At 44.7% G+C, this 12,404-nt stretch overlaps 1 protein-coding gene across 2 annotated transcripts in view; it reads right to left on the bottom strand.

The window, feature by feature from the left end:
• The window catches only part of LOC121279203 (potassium voltage-gated channel subfamily H member 6-like), a 497,300-nt gene that overhangs the window by 390,945 nt on the left and 93,951 nt on the right, over window positions 1-12,404 (bottom strand). For both annotated transcript variants that reach the window (XM_041190225.1, XM_041190226.1), the window contains one exon: window positions 6,833-7,053. In XM_041190225.1, coding sequence (XP_041046159.1) covers window positions 6,833-7,053 — 221 coding nt within the window. The remainder of the gene's footprint in view (window positions 1-6,832; window positions 7,054-12,404) is intronic.

Here is a 12,404-nt window from a genome sequence, read left to right as displayed (position 1 = left end):
GAATGTGCTAATTAAGAATGGATGGTAGGGCACTCAAGGTATAGCTCTAGTGGGGTTTTTTTTTTATATAATGGAAATAGGTGGGAAAAGGAAAATCTTTATAATTTATTGGAAAAAAAAGGGGAAGGGGGAAACAGAACGGGGGTGGGGATGGGGGAGGGAGCTCACGACCTAAAGTTGTTGAATTCAATATTCAGTCCGGAAGGCTGTAAAGTCCCTAGTCGGAAGATGAGGTGTTGTTCCTCCAGTTTGCGTTGGGCTTCACTGGAACAATGCAGCAAGCCAAGGACAGACATGTGGGCAAGAGAGCAGGGTGGAGTGTTGAAATGGCAAGCGACAGGGAGGTTTGGGTCATTCTTGCGGACAGACCGCAGGTGTTCTGCAAAGCGGTCGCCCAGTTTACGTTTGGTCTCTCCAATGTAGAGGGGACCACATTGGGAGCAACGAATGCAGTAGACTAAGTTGGGGGAAATGCAAGTGAAATGCTGCTTCACTTGAAAGGAGTGTTTGGGTCCTTGGACGGTGAGGAGAGAGGAAGTGAAGGGGCAGGTGTTGCATCTTTTGCGTGGGCATGGGGTGGTGCCATAGGAGGGGGTTGAGGAGTAGGGGGTGATGGAGGAGTGGACCAGGGTGTCCCGGATTTTCCTTTTCCCACCTATTTCATTATATAAAAAAAAAACCCCACTAGAGCTATACCTTGAGTGCCCTACCATCCATTCTTAATTAGCACATTCGTTTAGATAATATCACCAACTTTAATTTTAACACCTATGTGTTCTATTGTACTATTGTTGTTGACATCTTTTGATGATCTGCTTCTATCACTGCTTGTTTGTCCCTACAACCACACACCCCCACCCCCCCCCTCCACCTCTTTGTCTCTCTATCTCTCCGCCCCCCCACACACACACCTTAAACCAGCTTATATTTCAACTCTTTCTTGGACTCGAATGCAAGTTCTGTCGAAGGGTCATGAAGACTCGAAACGTCAACTCTTTTCTTCTCCGCCGATGCTGCCAGACCTGCTGAGTTTTTCCAGGTAATTCTGTTTTTGTTTTGGATTTCCAGCATCCGCAGTTTTTTTGTTTTTATCTCTGTGTTTAATTGACTGCAAATGCTCTTCAAGAAATGCCTACCTCCTTGAAGAAGTTCTGTTCCTCTCTGCGACAAGATTTCCGTATCTCTCTGTTGCCTTGCTCACCTTCCTTGCTTTCCATTTCCCTCCTAGTGTTTGACAAGGTGTTTACTAAAACCCGCTTTCACAGCCATATCTCCTTTCTCAGTGACTGTCTCCGTCTCCGACTTACCCCACGTGGATTTCAACTGAAATTCCACCCCTCATGTTTCGAACCCACCCAGGATTACAGGTATCTCCGGGACATAAAACGTTTCTCGGACTGCTGTTCCCATCACATTCTGAGATCCACTCTCAGTGCCATGCTCCGCCATATGAACACTCTCGACCTCTCCCTCCAGCAGCACCGCCGTACCCTTTTTCAAAGCTGCGCGTGCCCCCAGTTTCATTTTATCCTTCGGCTCATCCGACGCCTCAACAAGAAACTTTTTCTCTTTCTCTCAAGTGCTAAGGAACGCAAGCTGCAACAACTCATTGACACCAACACCCATCTAGGACCCTCCACCCCTGCTTGTTCCTCCGTCCCCACCCCATCTTCCAATCCCAACCCCAGCCGTGTATTCACTATACCCCCTGACCTTCCCCTCTCCGATGCTGAACGTTCAGTGCTCAGCAAAGGACTTAGTTTCATACCCTTACACCCTCACCTCAATGAATTTCGGGCTCGGCATGATGCTGAACTCATCTTCCGCCGTCTTCGTCTCCAGGCTCACTTCTTTGGGCAGGAGTCCTCTCCCAGTTCAACGGATCCTTTTACCCATCTCCAATATTCTCCCTCCACCTGGACCCCTCCCTCTGGATGCTTACCTTCTCTTGATCTTTTCATTGAGAACTGTCGGCGCGACATTAGTCGTCTCAATTTCTCTGCTCCTCTCACCCATTCTAACCTGTCTCTCTCTGAACTTACTGCACTCCATTCTCTCAGGTCCAACCCTGACATTGTCATCAAACCCGCTGACAAGGGTGGTGCTGTTGTTGTCTGGCGCACTGACCTCTACCTCGCGGAGGCTGAGCGTCAACTCGCAGACACTTCCTCCTACCTCTCCCTGGACCATGACCCCACCACTGAACATCAAGCCATTGTTTCCAGGACTGTCACTGACCTCATCTCCTCTGGGGATCTCCCTCCCACAGCTTCCAACCTGATAGTCTCCCAACCTCGGACGGCCCGCTTCTATCTCCTACCCAAAATCCACAAACAGAACTGCCCCGGTAGACCGATCGTCTCAGCTTGTTCCTGCCCCACAGAACTCATTTCTCGTTATCTTGACTCCCTTCTCTCTCCCCTTGTCCAGTCCCTTCCCACCTACATCCGTGATTCCTCTGACACCTTACGTCACATCAACAATTTCCAGTTCCCTGGCCCCAACCGCTTCCTCTTCACCATGGACGTCCAATCCCTCTACACCTCCATCCCCCACCAGGATGGTCTGAGGGCCCTTAGCTTCTTCCTCGAACAGAGGCCCGAACAATCCCCATCCACCACTACTCTCCTCCGTCTGGCTGAACTTGTTCTCACGCTGAACAATTTCTCCTTCAACTCCTCTCACTTCCTCCAAATAAAAGGTATGGCTATGGGTACCCGCATGGGCCACAGCTATGCCTGTCTCTTTATGGGGTATGTGGAACATTCCTTGTTGCAGTCCTACTCCGGCCCCCTTCCACAACTCTTTCTCCGGTACATCGATGATTACTTCGGTGCCGCTTCATGCTCTCGTCAGGACTTGGAAAAATTTATTAATTTTGCTTCCAATCTCCACCCCTCCATCATTTTCACGTGGTCCATCTCTGACACTTCCCTTCCCTTCCTTGACCTCTCTGTCTCAATCTCTGGTGATAGACTGTCCACCAATATCCATTACAAACCCACCGACTCCCACAGCTATCTTGACTACAGCTCCTCACACCCCGCTTCCTGTAAGGACTCCATCCCATTCTCTCAGTTCCTTCGCCTCCGTCGCATCTGTTCCGATGATGCTACATTCAAAAACAGTTCCTCTGACATGTCCTCCTTCTTCCTTAACCGAGGTTTTCCACCCACGGTCGTTGACAGGGCCCTCAACCGTGTCCGGCCCATCTCCCGTGCATCCGCCCTCAGGCATTCTCCTCCCTCCCAGAAACATGATAGGGTCCCCCTTGTCCTCACTTATCACCCCACCAGCCTCCGCATTCAAAGGATCATCCTCCGCCATTTCCGCCAACTCTAGCATGATGCCACCACCAAACACATCTTCCCTTCACCCCCCCTATCGGCATTCCGTAGGGATCGTTCCCTCCGGGACACCCTGGTCCACTCCTCCATCACCCCCTACTCCTCAACCCCCTCCTATGGCACCACCCCATGCCCACGCAAAAGATGCAACACCTGCCCCTTCACTTCCTCTCTCCTCACCGTCCAAGGACCCAAACACTCCTTTCAAGTGAAGCAGCATTTCACTTGCATTTCCCCCAACTTAGTCTACTGCATTTGTTGCTCCCAATGTGGTCCCCTCTACATTGGAGAGACCAAACGTAAACTGGGCGACCGCTTTGCAGAACACCTGCGGTCTGTCCGCAAGAATGACCCAAACCTCCCTGTTGCTTGCCATTTCGACACTCCACCCTGCTCTCTTGCCCACATGTCTGTCCTTGGCTTGCTGCATTGTTCCAGTGAAGCCCAACGCAAACTGGAGGAACAACACCTCATCTTCCGACTAGGGACTTTACAGACTTCTGGACTGAATAATGAATTCAACAACTTTAGGTCGTGAGTCCCCTCCCCCATCCTCACCCCCTTTCTGTTTCCCCCTTCCCCTTTTTTTTCCAATAAATTATAAAGATTTTCCTTTTCCCACCTATTTCCATTATATAAAAAAAAACCCCCACTAGAGCTATACCTTGAGTGCCCTACCATCCATTCTTAATTAGCACATTTGTTTAGATAATATCACCAACTTTAATTTTAACACCTATGTGTTCTATTGTACTATTGTCGTTGACATCTTTTGATGATCTGCGTCTATCACTGCTTGTTAGTCCCTACAACCACACACCTCTTTGTCTCTCTATCTCTCCGCCCCCCCACACACACACCTTAAACCAGCTTATATTTCAACTCTTTCTTGGACTCGAACGCAAGTTCTGTCGAAGGGTCATGAGGACTCGAAACGTCAACTCTTTTCTTCTCCGCCGATGCTGCCAGACCTGCTGAGTTTTTCCAAGATTATTAATTAACCCCTTCTCATTGCACAAAACTACACTTGGTTCCTCCACCTACTGGTCTAAAAAACCAAACGTACACACTCCAAGAATTCATCTGCCACAGTATTATTGCTAATTTGATTTGCCCACTCTATATTAGACTAAAATCACCCATGATTACTGTAACACTCTTGTTACACGCATCTCTAATTTCCTATGTAATGACGTCACCTATCTTACCACCACTGTTTGGAGGCCCAGATACAACTCCCACTAATGATTTCCACCCCTTGGTGCTTCTTAGCTCCAGCCACACTAAATTCGACATCTGGATTTTCTGAGCCAATATCATCTCTCGCTATTGCACTGATTTCATTTGTAACTAACAACACCACTCCATCTCCATTTCCTTTTTGTCTGTCCATCCTAAATAGCGAATACCCGTGGATATTCAGTTCCCAGCCTTGGTCACCCTGCAGCCACGTCTCCATAATCATAACCACGTCGGACCCGTTTACAGCTATTTACACTGTTAGTTCATCTACCTTATAGTGAACGCTCCATGCATTCAGATACAGTGCCTTTAGACTGGTCTTTTTAATATTTTGACACTTTTTTTTGTACTATGGTCCTATCTGCCCATGTTTGCTCCGCCTTCCACTTTTGCTCTTTACTTTTCTGTCTTTCATTCCAATCTTTGTTTCTCTCTCTTGTGTCTCCCTGCTCAAGTGCCCATCCCCCCACCAGTCCATTTTAAACCCTCCCCCACAGCACTTGTGAATCCAGTTTGGGTTGAAGTGTTTCTTGGCAGCCTCTAGTTACCCTGTAAGAGCTGTGGTTGAGCTGTGTCCAGATGCTAATAGCTTATCCTGGACACAGCTGGCTTAGCATTAGCTTTTTTTTATTATTCATTCATAGGATGTGGGCTTCGCTGGCTGGGACAACATTTATCGCCCATCCCTAATTGCTCTTGAGAAAGTGGTGGTGAGCTGCCTTCTTGAACCGCTGCAGTCCATGTGGTGTAGGTACACCCACAGTGCTGTAAGGGAGGGAGTTCCAGGATTTTGACCCAGCGACAGTGAAGGAACGGCGATATATTTCCAAGTCAGGATGGTGAGTGACTTGGAGGGGAACTTCCAGGTGGTGGTGTTCCCATCTATCTGCTGCTCTTGTCCTTCTAGATGGTAGTGGTCGTGGGTTTGGAAGGTGCTGTCTAAGGAGTCTTGGTGAATTCCCACAGTGCATTTTGTAGATGGTACACACTGCTGCTGCTACTGTGCGTCGGTGGAGAAGGGAGTGAATGTTTGTGGATGTGGTGCCAATCAAGTGGGGCTGCTTTGTCCTGGATGGTGTCGAGCTTCTTGAGTGTTGTGGGAGCTGCACTTGTCCAGGCAAGCGGGGAGTATTCCATCACACTCCTGACTTGTGCCTTGTAGATCGTGGAAAGGCTTTGGGGAGTCAGGAGGTGAGTAACTCTGTGGCAGGATTCCCAGCCTCTGACCTGCTCTTGTAACCACTAAGATGCACTAGATGTGCAACCACAAACTGGGATCAGGCAGCGTTCTCATCACCTCAGTTTCTGCTTTCACTGACATAACAGCCAATCCACTTCCAGCATCATGGAGTTTCCGGAATAGAAGAGCAGGTAAGAGGCTGGGAATCCTGTGGTGAGTAACTCACCTCCTGACTCCCCAAAGCCTGTCCACCATCTACAAGGCACAAGTCAGGAGTGGGATGGAATACTCCCCACTTGCCTGGATGAGTGCAGCTCCCATAATACTCAAGAACTCAACACCATCCAGGACAAAGCAGCCCACTTGATTGGCACCACATCCACAAACATTCACTCCCTCCACCACCGACACACAGTAGCAGCAGTGTGTACCATCTACAAGATGCACTGCAGGAATTCACCAAGACTCCTTAGACAGCACCTTCCAAACCCACGACCACTACCATCTAGAAGGACAAGGGCAGCAGACACATGGGAACACCACCACCTGGAAGTTCCCCTCCAAGTCACTCACCATCCTGACTTGGAAATATATCACAGTTCCTTCACTGTCGCTGGGTCAAAATCCTGGAACTCCCTTCCTAACAGCACCGTGGGTGTACCTACACCACATGGACTGCAGCGGTTCAAGAAGGCAGCTCACCCCCACATCCTCAAGGGCAATTAGGAATGGGTAATAAATGCTGGCCCAGGCAGCGAAGCCCAGATCCTGTGAATGTATAATAAAAGCTCCATGTACCTTGTTGTACAACATATTGTTGTATGCCAGCAATAAAGACTTGCTGAGCAAAGCATTAACTGACTTTTAGAAATGCAAATTGTACATACTGTGTCCCCTTGTTTAATGTCTGTGGCAATGTCCTGAGTTTACTGTGTGATTAACTATTCTCTATTTATTTGTTTTGTGCCTTTAATCGAGGTGTTCAAGTCAGCAACCTACCGACTGCTATCCCAAGTCCCAATAGCTTTGCTCCATTGCAGTGAGCACAGAAGCAGCATCTCACCTGAGTAACCTTCTCAGTGACGTTATGGGTCCTCTCCTTTACTTTACTCGGTGCAATGATCTCTTTTTCTCCCGGGGATGACAGGATGAAATTTTCTGCTTTAAAATCCACAAAGTTGAGTGTGATTTGTGGCATTTTGCCAATGGTTTTATATTTCACCAGGTCGGAGTCAGAGGTGGAATTCACCAGGTTTGAAGTGACCTTCACATGATTCACAGCTCCTGTAACCAATTCACATTGGAAAGTTACAAATATAATTGCATTATTTCAACAAGGCTAGAGAGAGAAACCAGTAAATTATAGACCTGGTAATCTAACATCTGTTTTGGGGGCAATTATTTGAATCCATAATTAATGAAACAGTGACTGGACACTGAGAAATGTAATCTTATTAGAAAGCTACACAGATTGATAAAAGGTCAGTCATATCTAACCAGCCTGAACTTCTAAGGGAGTAGCTAATGTAGTGGACAGGAGAATATCTGTGGATGTCGTTTATATGGGCTTCCAGAATACACTCAATAAAGTTCCACATAAGAGGCTGTTAGTTTAAATTCAAGCTGATGATTGAGCTAGTTAGGAGATTGATTTGATGGTGGGACATAGAGAGTGGCAATAATCAGTATATACTCACATTGGAAAGAAATGATGAGTAATTGTTCACAAGAGTCAATGCTGAGGCCTCAACTGCACAATGAATTTATTGATGACTTCAATAACACAATAGAGAACCATCGATCCAGGGTCACCGATCATGCAATGATTGGTGACACAGTCAGCAGTGCCGTCAGGAGCAGAAAATTACAACGAGGCATTGACAGATTAAACGAATGAGTAAAACTGTGGATGAAGGATTTCAACACTTTTCAGCCCATTTTGCACCGATAAAGGAAAGATCCCAGTATTAGTTGAACAGTGAAAAACAAGGAACAGTTAAAATCAAAGAGATTGAGGGCTCCGTGTAGACAGATCACTGAAATGTTATGGTCAGGTACAAACTATTATTAAAATAACCCATGGAATGTTAGCCATTAGAAAGAAAGGGTTAGAACAGAAATGGAAGGAGGTTTTGTTTCAGTTAGACAAACCCCTGTTTAACCACATCTTGATAAACAGAGTACAGTTCTGGGAATCACAGCCTAGAAAACACTTAGTGGTCAGGGAAGCAGCAGAGCCCAAATTCACCAGAATGTAACCAGGGTTCGAACAGGTGGGTTATGAGGAGAGATTGTATTCCCTGAATTAGAGGGTACAGGATGATCTGTTTGAAGTTTTTAAGGTTCATATGGGTAGATAGGGATTTTTCCAGTGACTGATGGAGTCCAGGACATGGAGACAGAACCTTCAACTCCGAGCCAGGCTGTTCAGGGAATAATTGTCAGGAAGATATAATAATTTCCATAATGTTATTGGAATTTGCTTTGATGTAAGAAGAGAGGTTAGGTTTGAACTGTTAATTAGGTAAAAATGGGGAAGTTTAGAAACAGGTATCAAGGGAACATTTGCCTTTTAAAGAAACCAGACTAGATTTTTTTCAAAAGAGGGAGTGAAATGTGTCACTTAGCCAGGTGAAGTTTAGAAACAGTGTGTTTATTTTTCCCAAAGATTACTGGTAAAACTTAGTGTTAGGAGAGGGTTTTATTATCGGGAAGATAAAGTCCAACGACATAGTGAAACAATGGGCTGCACCTTCTGGTTGGCAAACAGTGGGTTGGGGGGGGATGCATCCTGACATCACCCCATGTCATTTAGACCTTCAGTTCAGTGAGCACGCAGCCGAGTTATGGCCTTTGAAAAACTGATTAAGCCAATTAATGGCCCTTAAGATTGGCGTGTATGCTGGGAGCCCAGGCGGGCTTTTGAAAAAACATGAAACCTCATCCACGGGTGGGATCAGGTTTTATGAGGGATTTAATAATTTCAGAGTATTTTATAATAAACGTTATGGACATGTCCCAACTTATGTGACAGTGTCATATGAGGGGACATGTCAGTAAAATTAATTCTATTCTTTGAACTGTTTTTCACATTTGAGCCAATCTCCCTGAGGCAGCACTTTTCCTCAGGGAGATCTGTGTGCTCATTTGTGCACATGCATGAAAAAGCGCACTCCTGGCCCAGGAGATCTTCCCCTACCCGCACAGGGAGCGCATAGCGGACATCATGCTGGGCAGGCCTTAACTGGCCTGCCCACGTAAAATGGCAGCGCACCCCCAATCGGGGGTGCCCGTCAGGAATCCACCCACCCGTGCCTGCTCCTGCACCTTCCCCCAACAGGGGGAAAATGTTGTCCAATGGGTATTCGCATTCAAAGAGGAAAATATGCATTAAGTAGTGAAGGCTGTGTGTAAGGGTAGGCATTTTTAGATCTTACAAGTGTGAAGAAGCCTTCAGCGTCCATCCCTCAAGCTGATGTCTTCAAAGGGCTGAAGTTAAGAGAACTCACTTTGAATTTGACTTGTTCAGGGTATCATGTTTCCTGGGTCTATTTAAAATCTGTGTCTCTCACTGTTGCCTTAACGAAAGTGTAGCTGGGAGTTAGATTGATTGGGGGATTTAGAAGTTATCATAGTAGTAATTTGTAGAGCTGTGTATGTGCTTAAAATCATTTCTCTTATTAATAAATGTTTAATCTGGTTTTATAAAAGCCTGAGAGCCTTGGTCTTATTACTACTGAATTCAAAGCACGCATCTTAAAATTTATACAAACTGCATAACAAGTTGTAGCAGCTGTTTCAAGTTTCCCTTTGAGATTTGAACAGCTTGGCATTTACCATCGGCTGTGCTAAAACACATTCTTTAGATAAAGGTAATAGAACTGTGGAACTCTCCCACAAGATGTTTTAGAGGTGAGTTTAATTAATCATTTTAAATGGACAATCCATGGAGTTTTGGCAGATTCCTGTGAGATATGAGGTGTCATGAAAATATAATGTCATAATATTATTGCGATTTATTGTAAATTGTAGGTTAATAGTGGGGTTTGGATTGGTTTCTCTGTGTGTATGTGTGTGTGGGGGGGTTTAATTGAATCGCAGACAGCTAGTCTGGAGCTTTTAAGTTATCGAAAAGGAAGCTAGGTTAGAAATGCTAAATATGTAAATATGGCTGAAGGTTTAGAATGTGAGGTGTGAAGGACATTTGCATTTTTAAATAAGAGTCATGAATTTCAGAGAGATGGTAAGGCCAACAGAGGCTAAGCCAAACAGTGTGTTTATCTTTCCCAAAGATTAATGATAATATGAGGACGATGGGAGATTTATATTATGGAAACAGCAAAATTGCAAAGACGTACTGGAACAATGGGATTTACATTAAAAAGGGAGAAACATGTATAAAGAAGCTGAGGTTATGCTAGGTCAGTATTTATTGCCCATCCCTAATTGTCCTTGTTAAGAGGGCATTTAAGAGTCAACCATATTGCTGTGGGACTGGAGTCGCATGTAGAACAGACCAGGTAAGGACAGCAGATTTCCTTCCCTAAAGGACATTAGTGAACCAGATGGGTTTTTACAACAATTGACAATGGTCATCATTAGACTTTTAATTCCAGATTTTTATTGAATTCAAATTCCACCATCTGCTGGGTCCCCAGACCATTATCCCGGGTCCCTGGATTACTGGTCCAGTGACTATACCACTACACCATTGTCTCCCCGCTTGTCTAGGAGTTGAAGCTATAACTTTGGGCAAATAAAGTTAAGTTAATGGAATTGGCGAATAAATTACAATTAGGATTACCTGCAGGGGTAAGGAAATCAGGTATTGTCGAAGATATAGCACAGCTTTTGAAATTAGAAGGAACACCTGAGAGATTGAGTTCTCCAAGGGTTGGGTCGTTGGAATGGGATCAAAATTAGCTGGAAGTGAGAAAACTGGAACTAGAGGCAACAGAAAAAGAGAGGGAGAGAGAGAGAGAGAATTCCAGTTTACAATGCTGGCAGTTAAAAAGAAACACCAGGTGGTGAGGCAGGACTTATTTCCAGATCAGAACCCTGTGGGGAGATGGTAAAAATTTGTACAAGCTCTTCCAAAATTTGAAGAAAGAGGTGTTGAAGCATTCTTTATTTTATTTGAGAAGATAGCTAAACAGATGAAATGGCCACAGGAAAAACTGGACATTGTTGTTGCAATCCAGGTTGGTGGGTAGAGCGCAGGAGGTTTATGCTTCACTGCCAGTTGAAATGTCGGTGAATTATGATGTGGTGAAAAAGGCTATTTTGAGTGTATATGAGGCTCCTGAGGCATTCTGGCAGAAATTTAAGAATATGAGAAAACAGCCTGGGCAAACTTTAATTGAGTTTGAGAGAAAGTAAAACAAAGTTATTTTGACCATTGGACATGGGCATTAAAGATAAAGACGATATATGCAGCTCCTAAAGAAGCATTCCTTTTAGAAGCATTTAAAGATTCAATTCCTTCAGTCATGAGAACCCATGAGGAGGAACAGAGGGTTGATTCTGTAAGACAAGCAGCAGAGATAGCTGATGATTATGAGATAGTTCATCGAGCTAAACCTTACTTCTGCCAGCCTTTCAAATCAGAAAAGGATAGAAAGTGGGAAGGTGAAAGGAAGATGGGTAGTCAGAGAAGAGAAGGAGGTGGAAATTCCCAGGAAGTTTTTATTTCATAAAGAAAAGGATGGTGCTGTGCACAGAAGCACCTCTCAGAAACTGAGGTGTTTTCATTGTAATAAAGTTGAGTACACAAAATCAGAGTGTTGGAAGTTACAGCGAAAATCTGTTACAATAATTGGAATAAAGAAAGGTTCTGTAAGTAAGAGTACTGTGGGTTCTGAGGTTCGGGCACAGAAATAAACAATGGTTTGTGTACAGGTAAAACAGGGAGAAACAGTGATAGGTAAAGAAGTGGGAATGTGTTCACAACTTACCCAAGGGGAATTCTGAGGAGCAGGTTGCAGAGATGTTTAAAAATTTTATGTGTGAAGGGAAAGTCTTTCCATGTGCACAGGGTGGAGTGGGTAAAGATATTAAAATTTTAAGAGACACAGGGGCTAGTCAATCCTTAATGTTTTGAAATAGTGATACTTGTTGTTCAGAGGGAGTATTGAAGGAACAGGTGATAATAAGTGGGGTTCATGGAGATGCTAAAACTATTCCCTTGTGGAAGGTAAATTTAAAAAATAAGTGGAAAACAGGTGAGGTGGTTGTTGGAGTAGTGTAAGAATTGCCCATTGCAGACGTTCAATTTATTTTAGGTAATCATATAGCTGGGTCACTGATGTGAGTAATGCCAATCTTAGCTGAGCAGCCTGTGAAAGTGTTTTCAACAGAAGTGTTGCAGAGAGAGCATCCTGGCTTGTTTCCTGATTATGTGATAACATGACACAGGCTCATAGGTTGAAACAGGAAGTTAAAAGGCAGGGAGAAGGTGTGTAAGTCCAATTAGCTGACACTGTTTTTGATAAGCTTGTTCAGGAAGAAAGAATGGAGGATAATGTAGCTGAGGTATTTAGTTCAAGGTAGTTGGCTGTTATAGAAAAAATAGGTAAATAGGACAGTTATATCAGTCTACTCAGAAACAGAGGCAGATTGTATTCCAGAATGTTATT

Source organism: Carcharodon carcharias, chromosome 6, assembly GCF_017639515.1.
Source record: "Carcharodon carcharias isolate sCarCar2 chromosome 6, sCarCar2.pri, whole genome shotgun sequence".
Lineage (NCBI taxonomy): Eukaryota > Metazoa > Chordata > Chondrichthyes > Lamniformes > Lamnidae > Carcharodon > Carcharodon carcharias.
Note: the sequence above shows the minus strand (reverse complement) of the source record. Positions and strands in the feature narration are given on the sequence as shown.